Raw genomic sequence first — 12,308 nt, 5'->3', positions numbered from 1 at the left:
GCTGGTAGCCACTTAGGCTTGCCAGGTGTCCGGTATTCACCTGGACAGTCCGGTAGTTTTGTCTCCTGTCTAGTAAAAAAATTCAGAGAATACCGGACACCTAAAATGTCTGGTATCTTTTGAATTTTTCCCCATCCAGGAGGCAAAAATGCCAGATACCTGGCAACCCTACAAACACTCAGCACCCGGCCTCCCCCCACCGGCTCCCAACACCCCCAGCCCGCCGACCCCAGCCCACATGCTTACCTGGTTCCCCAAGGCTGCCGGCACAAAATGGCTGCTGGCCAAAAGACCTAGGGGAAGCAACGCTTTCCCTGGGTCTTAGTCCTCCACCGCTCCCCTGTTCCTAACCCTGCACTCACTCTTAAAGGGGACCTTCTTTTTTTTTTTTTTTTTTTTTTTTTTGCTCAACAACTTTGGTCTCTCCCCCCTTTTTTCCCCTTCAACAGAATTTTTCCCAGGTTTTCTTTTTTTCGGGGGGGGGGGGGGGGGGGGGGAGGGTGTCAGTATTTTTGTTTCAACCATCTGGCAACCCTAGCCACCATTTTGTCTAAGTGACACCATCTGTGAGAATATCAGGATGGAAACATATTCCATTTTCATACAGATTTGATATCTTCAACTATCCTGTAAATCCAAACACAGTGGAAATTATGGATTTCTTCTGTGTGTGTATGGATCAGAAGACAGATAATCCATTCAAGAGTTGGTTCAATTAGGTGGCCATTTGTATGCTACCATGAGGTAGGAGAGAGCAGAATAGAGAGCTCACACAGAGAAGAGCCATAATTGCAAAACCCCAAAAGGAGGTTTAGGCAGCAACAAGCTATCTCCAATATTTAGCAGTAGCACCAGCTGTGTAGTTTTGGAGGCTAAGGAATCCTTCCTTCTTCACTGTGAATTTTGAGAATGAATATTATTAAAAAAATTGGGGGGGCTACACACTGTTCTGTAGGATTTGGCCCTCTCTGATGCAACACTGTTTATGTAACAGTATTATTGATTATTTTTATTATTATTATTACTATTCATGTAATAGGCTTTACAGAAACTTGTTGGAAAGAAATACCAGGGTAAAAAATAGATCGGACTGACAGAGTAGGACATACTGCTGAGGGAATGGCACTATTAGGGGAAGGAAAGGGATAGAGTCAAATATAGTAAAAATCTTAAATGAATGAAACACTACCATAAAATCTCTGGATAAAAATTCCATGTTTGAATAACATGCTTGAATAACAACTATATGTTTACGGGACTATAAAACTGACCACTTCATCAGGATGACTAAGGTGACAGTGAAATACTCAGGGAGACTAGAGATGTTACCGCCACGAAAACCCAGTAATAATGGGGATTTACAACTATGCCCATGTTGAATGAGTAAATGTTACATCAGGATGGGATGCAGATACAAATTTTATAGACACCATTAATGACTGCTTGATGGAACAGCTAAACCTACAACTGGCTATGGGGGAGAAATATTGATTTAGTCCTAAATGGAGCAAAGATCTGTTCTAATATTCACAAAGAGATTAATAAAGCTGAACTGGATGGGGATATTGACCATAATTACATTTCATATCTGTTTATTGGGGAAAAGAGGGGAAACCAAATAAACCCACCAGAGTAGCAGTTAATTTCAAAAGGGGAAATTATTCAAAACATGTGGAAGATAGGTAGAAGAGCAGGCATGAATGAAGTGCCAGCATGCTGCACTGAGACCATTTAAAAACACCATAATAAAAGCTCACATGTATTCCCCAAATACAACGAAAGAATAAGAGGGGGAAAAAAGCCATCCTGGTTAAACCACCACATAAGAGAGACAGTAAGCGGCCAAAGGAATCTTTTAAAAACTGGATGTTAAATCTTATACGGGTGCGTCTAGACAGCACCTTTCTGTCAGAATAAGCTACGCAACTTGCAGTATGCAAATTGCGTAGCTTATTCCGAGTTTAAATTAAAAGAGCTTATTTTGAAATTTGGCGCTCTCTACGGAATAAGGCACTATTCTGACAAATCCCGTAACCATCATGGAACGAGGGTTACAGGGATGCCAGAATAGTGCTTGTAAAGACGCGGCATTGCTGTTTTGGAATACTTCCAATATCCTGAAAGAGCAATGCAGTCTAGATGTAGCTTTAGTGAGGAAATCAGAAAGGAGCATAAACTCTGTAAAGAAAAGCAAAATTAGGTCAAAGTAGAATTTGGGGAGCAACTAGCAAAAGGCACAAAAAACTAACAACCAAAAAAGGGTGAAGTAATTGAGAAGCAAGAATCCGGCAAATCAACCAGTGGGGCCATTAGATGATAAAGGTGCTAAAGGAGAACTTCAGGAAGCCAAGGCCCTTGGGCAGCGGCGGATTTAGGGCAGGGTGAGCGGGGCGGCTGCTCCGGGCCCCACGCTTCCTGAGGCCCCGCGCATGTGCTGTGGCGCCACAGCGCATGTGCCGTGTCAAAGGAGCGGCCCTGTGAAATTTTAGCGCTGCCCTGGGCCCCGCGGCGCACTCATCCGCCCCTGCCCTTGGGAGAAGCTAAATGAATTCTTTGCATTAGTTTTCACTGAAGGGTGTGTAAGGGAGGGTCCAACAACTAATGCAATTCCTTTTAGGTGGCAAAGGAACTGTCACAGACTGATCTGGACTTGGATGATCATGGCCGCAATCTCATGCTATGGTGTCCCTCACCCTCTGACGGCAGAAGCTAGGACTTGCCATCAGGAGATGGATTACTGAATATGGTATTCCCTCTGACATGTCTAGTGCTGACCATTGTCAAAGGCAGGTCAGCCAGATAGACCTTGACCCAGTACAGTATGGCCACTCTTATGTTCTTATGTTCTTAGACTCATCGCAAAATACTTAGTGGGCCAAATTCATCCCTGGAGTAACTCCACTGTGATTTTTGGCCAGAATTTCTCATGCACACAGAACTGTAAAACATATCAAAGCAAAGACAGTTACTATGCAGATGAACCCTCTCTCATCAAGAATAAAAAGCTCAAGGACTCTGGCCTTGACGCTAAATACTTCATCGTGGAAATAAGCTTTGTAAAGTGGTTCAAATCAGGTTTCCAGTAATGCAGCTTTAGTTTGTCTTCAGTTGGAATATACTTCTAACATTTATGTTTCATTCACTGTATAATCATTTTTAAAAGAATGTAACTGTATAATCTTTAAATGATCTGCTTCCATATGGAATAGCAGAACTTTGTTTCATTTCTAACAGTAAAACCAGTATAAGAGATTATCAGAAACTGGTTTACTCTCTTTGGCATGGGTACTCAGCAGCAGATGGCTCAGAAAAGCTATTTAATTTTTAAAAATCCCATCAATTTCACATTCCATTTATTGCTTGCACACAGTGAGAAAAAAAATCGTCTCACCTTGTGAACTTCTAACAAACCGTGCAGGTCAAAATGAGGGCAGTTTGCTTTGAAGAAAGCAGACTGCTCTCCAATCTTCAAAATATATCCTAGAATGTAACATTTTGGGCTCAGTTCTGCCTTTACATAAGCACAACTCCCATTAAATGGGGCTGGTACAAGTGACTTTAGCAAGGGATGTGTTAATCTCTAATAGAGGAAAATTGGACAATTCAAACTAGTGACAACGCTGGGCTAAATACATTCTTGGTGTAGCACTATTGATTGCAATAGAATTACATCATGGTTTGCTCCAAGACCTTTGTTACATTTGTTACCAGTGCTTACTTAGCAGCATGGTAGGCACTTCACAAATATCTGAGACAGGCAAGGAGGAAGGAACGCTATAGATGTCCTTTATGTTAAGTACCCTTTTGGGGTTATTTCATGTTGCTTTATTTTGTGATAAAATGAGACTATTTCTCTCTGACACTCTTTACATATTACTTAAATAAATCAGAGCAGAATTGTAAATATCTAAGAATATGCACAGTGGTTCTTAAACTCTTTGGCACTGTTACTCCTTAAGCTTAACCAATAAACCAAAATAACTTCCCCTCCTTTTTAAAATGGCAATAGACAAAAAGAAAATTACGATTAATCATTTTTATTGTATTTCATTTTCTCATACATTATGCTGAACAAAATTAAACACCTATTGGACTTTAAACCTATTACCCCCTGAAATATGCCAAATTACCCCTTGAGAGGTAATTACCCCAGGTTAAGAGCCACTGTGCTAAAGTGTAAATGATTTTCATGTGGAATTGTATCTATTAAACCATGAAATGCTCTGAATTTTTTTTGACCAACCCTTTTGAAATCCATCATTGTGAATTCAATGTACATACCATGCCTGCTAGCAAGAATCTGTTTAGGATAAACTATTAAAAGCTAATATAATTTTTTTAGACAGTCTGTATTGCTTTTGAATGTGAATTGTAGATTTTTCTCAGTATTTCTTAAATTACAGGCCCAATCTTTCACCAAATTTCCTGGTTTTTTTCCCAATGAACTGAAATTTACTATTAAAAAAAGATAGATTGTAATGAGAATCTTCTCAGTTGTGTATGCAAAACAAACCTTCAAAACTAATTTACAGTGCAAAGTAAAGCTTTTGATGGTAAACAGAGTTATGGAAAGCTTTCATAAAATTGAATAAGGGTGAACTCAGCAGAATTCTAAAGAAATTCCAAGAATTTGATCTAAATCTCCCCATAAAGAGAATAAGATCCTTTCTAAAGGGTTTTTAAACCATATCATAAAATTTAAGAGAGAATTATATCCCTGTTATAGAATTACATAGAAAGGTTTAAAAATTCTGTAAAGAAGTTATAATTTCCTATTAAATCTATTGGAATTTTCCGTAAAGGTGCAACTTTTAAAACAAATATTACTTTAGCAGCTTCAAATTGTAACATTTATCTATGGAATCAAGGAAACTTGATTCTGAATTCATTTACACAACGAGAAGAAATTGGATTGAAATCAAAGGTGTTCCACAGGTGTAAAGAGCAGGATAAGGCTCTAAATCTGCTTCCACTGGAAGTCAAGAGCAAACGTCTGTTGAATTTGAACATTCTGAATCTGGCCAGGGATCAGATTCAAATATCTTTTCCATTGAATCAGAGAGGAAATTTACAGAATCTACTTTATTCTGAAAGCAACACACAACACACACAAAGCCAAGCCAGAGTCCTGAGGCCACCAGGAGGAAAGGAGATGCAGAGTTTGCTCAGCAAGCCCCTATCTCCTCATGAGGTACTTCCACAGGGAAGTGAGAGGGTATGAAGGGGCAGGCAGAGCAAAGATGATCAGGAACCTGAGCATATAGAAGGTGAAGTAGGGCGCACAGGGCCTGAGGTGTTTATTGGGTGTGAGATTTGCTATAAGGAAATCATTACAGGAAACTACAGAAACTTACTGTGGCAGCAGAGGGGCCGGCATTGATCAAGGGGGAATTAGGGGGGCACTCAGAGGAAAAGGCAGGGTGGATGTGGAGCCCTAGGAGTGCAGCCCCACGGGAGTGCATCTAGCACCCTGCTAGTGCAGTGTTTCATTCCTGGCTCTGCAGCCACCCTGCCTCTTCCTTCAAGCTTCCCCTGTCCCGTATCCTGCCACTCCCTTACTCCCCGAGCTTGAGCGCCACAAATCAGTTATTTGCAGCACTCTGGAAGCTCTGGGAAGGTGGGGGAGGAGTTGCTGAATGTGGGACCCAGTTTTTCCCCCATGAGTGCTCCAGCCCAGGAGCATCCGCAGGGATACTGGACCAAGATGATGCAGACTCTGGAAGCCCATACCGTAGGGGTCAAACCGGTAGATTTCTATAAGAACATGGTATTTAAAACAATGTAGCATAGACCCTGGGATAGGTAATGCTATCCTTAATTCCCTGTCCCTTAGCCAAGGTCTCTTCTACCACACTGTCATTTGGAGTGAAAGGTCATAGCAGCAGCTGTGGAAGGGAAGTAATGTCCTGCTCAATATCCTCTCTGTGGTACCTTTATGTAGTGTCTTGTGCCCCAAAGTGAGCAAACCAAGGTTACACAGCGCACAAAATGTGAGGGCTCTAGTCCTGGTTCTGCTACTTTTGACTCCTGGTGTTCCCACCTCCACAGAATCATTGGAAGACACCTCAGGAGGTCATTGAGTCATTTTCAGCACTAGATTGTGGAGCTTAACCATAGAGTAGGATTCCTGCTCTGCACTGCCTATACTTTCAAACATGCCTTCAATCTGTGTCCTCATGACCTTGTCCTCCAAATTCAGTACACACAACACAGAAAGCATTTGAGGCTATTTGAATAACTCTAAAAAAAAAAAAAAAAAAAAAATGATAATACACAATGTATAAATATGCTCCCAAATCTTTGTGCTGACATCTGAAATTGATGGTTCATTTTGTAGCTTGTCACACTTGCAAAACAACCTACATGGGGGCAAAGGTTATTTGCTTACTGTAATAAATGGCTAAGGACAGCATGTCACAAGGTTGACCTCTGTCATTTTTCCATATACCCATTCAGAAATGCTGAAGCAAAATGCAGGACAATGTAGCACTTTAAAGACAAGATGGTTTATTAGATGATGAGCTTTCGTGGGCCAGACCCACTTCCTCAGATCAAATAGTGGAAGAAAATAGTCACAACCATATATACCAAAGGATACAATTTAAAAAAATGAACACATATGAAAAGGACAAATCACATTTCAGAACAGGAGGGGGATGCGGGGGGAGGGGGGAAGGAAGGAAGGTAAGTGTCTGTGAATTGATGATATTAGAGGTGGGGAGAGTGGGAAATGTGATGGTTCAGGTCTCTTTTATAATAACAACAATACAAATAATTAATAAAATAATAATAATTTATTATTATTATGTATTTATTTTATTATGGTCTACATTGTATTACTAAAGACACTGATGAGCTTAAAAATGGTTATATCCTAATATTAGCCTCAGATATAGTAACCATTCGGGACATGCTGTCTCAAATAGGCAGTGTATAACACCATGCAGAAGAAAAAAAGTTCTGTGCTAATTGATCATTGCTTACCAATACAGGATTCCCCGGAAAGTGAGTAGGTTCCATTGTCATGGAAACCGCTTCTGCACTCACAGTGGTACCACCCTGGGAGGTTAACACAGCGTGAATGGTTGTGACACTCAATGATCCCCTCTGCACACTCATCAATATCTGCCTCAGAGAAAAACACAAGCCAGCCAGGAAATTAATTTCCTTTGACACTAACATTTAAGATGTTTTTTTTTTAAGTCTTCCTTTAAAATATGGATTGTACTTTGTTATGGTTCCAAACACCAAGCACATGGTTCAATAACAGCAAAAATAATAAGAAATAAAACATTTGAAACATCAAATAAAAATGTACTAGATCCAAATATGTTGTGTTTACTCAGAGATAAGGAACTATTTTTCCCACATACATAAAACATTTTGAGGAAGATCCTCAAATGAAAACTGGCCCCGTATTTTTTTCCTGAGAATTTTGGAGTAACACTGTATAATGAAAGATTAATGAGCTAAAACAAAAGATGAGCTCATTTTTGCTGCTGGTTGTGGTGGTTTTAAAGTACTTGTGCTGTGCAGGTGGTGGTGTACAATTACAATCCTAAGGGCCCAACTGTACCACCTTTACATGTGATATTATCTAATTACACAAGTAGGCTCACTGGGTATGATTCTCAAGCCTACTAGGTCTGCTTTGCATTAGTTTTCCAGAGCAGTGGAGGCTCAAACTCATTGGATCCATCCCTCTGAGGCTTTTCCTGGCAGAAGGGAAATTCTCTGTTGGAGTAGGGCTGCTGTAGGGCTCCCATGCTACCCCTTGCTGCACACAAATACAGGTAATATGGCAGAGCAAAAAGAATCATAGTTGGGAAGCCGCTGACTGGCTGATACCCTGCTATCTAGAATGGTCTGTGGCACTACTATAACCTTTTCTTCGAAATAGACTGGGCTGCTGGATTGAGGAAGGCTCTCTGGGCCCTACAGTTAGTCTGGACCATACAACTGGATGACGTGTGAGCAAAAGTGATAGACATGGTCCCTAATCAATCTGGATATTATGCCTAATCACCAAATTGGGCATCCCAGTACAGCATGCAAAAGACGACTCATTTTCAGCAACTGGATTTCTATGTGAGATTTAATTCTTGGCCACTATGCAGAACTTTCGATTTCAACGTACTTTACAAAAATCAACATATATCTTTACTGAAATTACAATTTTCATACTATTTCTGTGATGAAAGTTAATAGCATGTGATAGAGAAGGCAATCATACGTTTCAGCTGAAATTATATGATCCTCTGGAAAAGAATGAAGCAATATACCCATAATTTTGTGGCACTGGAAAAATACAGCTAGTTTGGTTCCCTGCAGAGTTCCACTAAACATGTATTGTTTTTACAAAGGATTTTTTTAAACCTTCCTTAACATGGTTAATACAGACCTCATAATCTGTACAAACGTTGGCTGATTAGTGCTGGCACCTGGCTGTTGTTCTCCTTTGAGTATTTATTCAGTACATTTTGGAGGGTTGTAATTAAAATTAGCAAATTAATTTTATATTAACCTTCTAGTAATTAAGATGCTATTATAGTTTCATGACTTTCATAAAAAATGGTTGATTCTTCTGTTTAGCTAGAACCATTTTTTTAAAGGAATCTTGGGCAGTTTTCAACACCACTGCAGGGGATCTCACCAATTATAAATGAATGTCTTTTTTTCAACGAGGATGAGCTGCTTGTATCCACTCATAATTATGCCTAGCTACAGAGTATGAAACAAGAGTATGCGTGTGAGGCTTTCGCCCCTGAATCTTGATGCAAGACTGGGGTGCTGTTGGGAAATCTGAGTCTGACTCTTATCTCCATTAACAAATATTATATACCAGCGTGGCTCCACTTATTTCACTGGCACTTATTCTGATATACACCAAGCATTTTCCAAATTCAACTATGTTTTCTCTTTATTTTGTATAAGCAGTGCATCACAAAAGGACAAACTTAACTTTCCTTTGTTTAATAATAGTATTTACTCTTCCTTAAAGCTAACTGAGGAATCTAAACAAAGGCCCCTATTCACTTTTGTCTTCATACTCTGCTTAAAAGTGAAGCAATGTAATTTTCTATACCACTGGCATGCAACCACAATTTCTGTCTAGCATTATTCAACCTCAGTCCAATAACTACATCAGCTTGTTTATTCTTTAAACTCGGTTGCTGCTGCCACCCCTTCTGTACTTTTATATTTTGCGGAAACTAATTTTAGCATAAAAACAATGTGCAAGTCTAACTGTTCATCAGTGATGAGCACTGCATGCAAATTCAGATGCTTTCAATTCATTACAGCAAATGGAATTTAAAACCATGATCTTTTCACATGTCACGGCTGATAGAACAAGTTTAATCCTATTTGGGAAGTGCATGACTTTGCTACTGCAGGTTATTTGCAGATCCTCCTTGTTTCTTTTTCTTCCCTTGTATTGAATCCAAGAGCACTGTGATCTAAAAATTGTTTCTTTGGGTCACTCCTTTACTTGACCTCCCTTCCTTCAATTCTACAGTTTTTAATTTACAAAATCAACAGAGTTTTCCTAACATTCATCTTTAAAGGAGAGTCCCTTTGAAAGAATGTATGAATTAGGTTTATAGTGCAGGATGATAATTAGTAGATTACATTATAGAGAACTCTTCTGTTTGGAGACAAAACCTGAGCATTTGTTCTTATTTAAAGAATGGAGAAACGATTCAGAACATGAGGCTATGTAGATAATGTTGGGAAAGTAAAATAATATTGTTGATTATTTCTATGTTACTTAGGTTATTTTCTTAAACTAGTACTACCATATATGTCTGTACCTTCCTACAGGAATAGAGACAAGGAATAAACAATGAAACATTGATAAGTATAGTACTATCAACTATACAAGGCAAAGGGGAAACCATTCCATTTGTCCAATGCATTAGAGTTTTTTCACCCCCATACTTGCACAGATGTCCAGAATGGCTGATCCTATTATCCCTCACCCTATTTTTAGCAAATCATACACAAACAATATTTATGAACTTGTTCTGTACATACTGAGTGATAGTCTACTGGAACAAAGCAGCTTTTGTAAACAGGGATGTTTTAAAATATGTAAATCGCATACTGGAGGGTGCAATCCTTCACTTTGGGGGGCATTGGCTAGATGACTTAGAGAGCTTTTCCATCTCAGCATACTGTGGACTTTGGAAACACTAAGTATTTCTATATAGTATTTTGCAATGTCTAATGGCTGGTTTACAAGATTGGAAATCAAGAGATCTGGATTCTAGTCTGTCTGTTACTAGCCTCCTCAAATATGTTGTTTCTTCCCGTCTCTTTGTTTTCCCATCTTTAAACGCTCATTCCATTTACATTACGTACTTTCAGATCACTGGAACAAAGACACCATATTTAAGTACACAGTATTTAAATGAATATGGTAAACATATCAGTGCCATCTTTTTAACTAAATATATGATTTTGTTACCTACAAAGCCATTGTGTAAATGTATACATTTATTTTCATTAAGGCTGTCAAGTGATTAAAAACAATCACATTTAATTGCACTGTTAAGCAATAATAGATTACCATTTATTTTAAATATTTTGTATGTTTTCTCCATTTTCAAATATATTGATTTCAGTTATAACATAGAATACAAAGTGTGCAGTACTCACTTTATATTTATTTGTATTACAAATATTTGCACTGTAAAAAACAAAAATTTATTTTCCATTAATCTCATACAAGTATTGTAGCATAATACCTTTATCATGAAAGCTGAATATACAAATATAGAATTATGTACAAAAATCCTGAATTCAGAAATAAAATGAGGTAATTTTAGAGCCTACAAGTTCACTCAGTCCTACTTCTTGTTCAGCCAATCATTCAGACAAACATATTTGATTACATACTGCCTGCTTCCTTACAGATAATACTGCCTGCTTCCTTACAACGTCACCTGAAAGGGAGAAAATCATGCACTTCGGTACTTGTATGAGGTGAATTTAAAAATATTATTTCTTTAACGTTTTACAGTGGACATAGCTGTAATAAAAATAATATGAAGTAGGCACTGTACAGTTTGTATTCTGTATTGTACCTGAAATCAATATTGAAAATGTAAAAAATTACAGTGTGATTAATCATAATTAATATTTGAGTTAATCATGAGTATAATACTGATTAATTGACAGCTATAATTTCCATATAAAATGTGTGTTGAATTTAAGGGAGGAAAACATATATTAGCAATTTAAGATTAAAAAAAATTACAACCAAATTGATTTACCAAAGAAGTAGTAGTTGTTATGGGACTATTCCCTATTGTTGATGTGAGGGAAGGCATCTGAGGCCCATCTATGCTGTTCTTCTCCCTTTCCCAGCCAATTTCAAACCTGTGTTCCACATTCTTTGTATTTTAAGGACACTGGATATCTTGGGGCTTGACTCTCCCTTCTCAGGAGAAGCACAAAAGTTCCTCTATATTAATGCCCTCTGCAATCATTTATGAGAGGGGAATGGGAAAAGACGTAGTAAGACACCCCCTTAAATATGCAGCTTAATGTACTCATCTTTATGAGGCTAATCCAAAACTCACTGAAGCCAATGGAAATGCTCCCACTGACTCATTGACTTTTATGGACTTTGGCTCAAGCGCTACTTTATTAAATACACAGTATAAAACAAACAGTGGGCATGTGCAACCCAGACAAATTAATGCTCCGGTGGGAATCTCTATTTCTATATATCCTAAATGTTTGACTTTCAGCTGAATGGAACATTAAGTCTGTGTTCAGATAATTTCTACATTTTCTATTTAATTCTAATTTTATTAGGGGTACTGCAACTCTTCCTTCCCTCTCCTTGTGCCCTTTTCCTCCCAACTTTTTTTTTAAAGTTCAAACCCTGTTCATAATGCCCTTCTGGAAGGAGTTAAAAGTGCACCAGGTTCTTGTGCATGCTTTTATCCTACTTGGTTATTGAACTGTCATTAGCATAGAATTGTTAATGGATCCAAGAACATCCTGTTATGGTGGTTTTGCAGAAGATATGAAGTGGTGCATTTTTCCATTGTACAACAGGGACACTAGTTGGTTTTGAGTAAGCTCTTGCAGGATGCTAATCCTGTCCTTTGAGGACAGGTCTGTAGCATTTTACCATTCTAGCTTCCTGCATTATTCATAGGTCTATTTACGCAGACATGATGAATAGGATAATTTACCTCAAAATAAAACACAATGGTTTCAGACTCTGAAGAAAAATGGAGAATTAAAGTAAGTCAATCTTTTAAAATGCTTCACTGTATTTCTGTCATTATGTG

At 38.4% G+C, this 12,308-nt stretch overlaps 1 protein-coding gene across 6 annotated transcripts in view; it reads right to left on the bottom strand.

The window, feature by feature from the left end:
• Window positions 1-12,308, bottom strand: part of NELL1 (neural EGFL like 1) — a 469,358-nt gene that overhangs the window by 29,556 nt on the left and 427,494 nt on the right. For 3 of the 6 annotated variants that reach the window (XM_075927737.1, XM_075927741.1, XM_075927738.1), the window contains one exon: window positions 6,985-7,125. The exons of the other annotated variants lie outside the window; for them this stretch is intronic. In XM_075927737.1, the coding sequence (XP_075783852.1) occupies window positions 6,985-7,125 (141 nt within the window). The remainder of the gene's footprint in view (window positions 1-6,984; window positions 7,126-12,308) is intronic. 6 annotated transcript variants of the gene reach the window in all.

Source organism: Pelodiscus sinensis, chromosome 4 (genome assembly GCF_049634645.1).
Source record: "Pelodiscus sinensis isolate JC-2024 chromosome 4, ASM4963464v1, whole genome shotgun sequence".
NCBI classification, from domain to species: domain Eukaryota; kingdom Metazoa; phylum Chordata; order Testudines; family Trionychidae; genus Pelodiscus; species Pelodiscus sinensis.
This window is presented reverse-complemented; position numbering and strand designations above follow the sequence as displayed.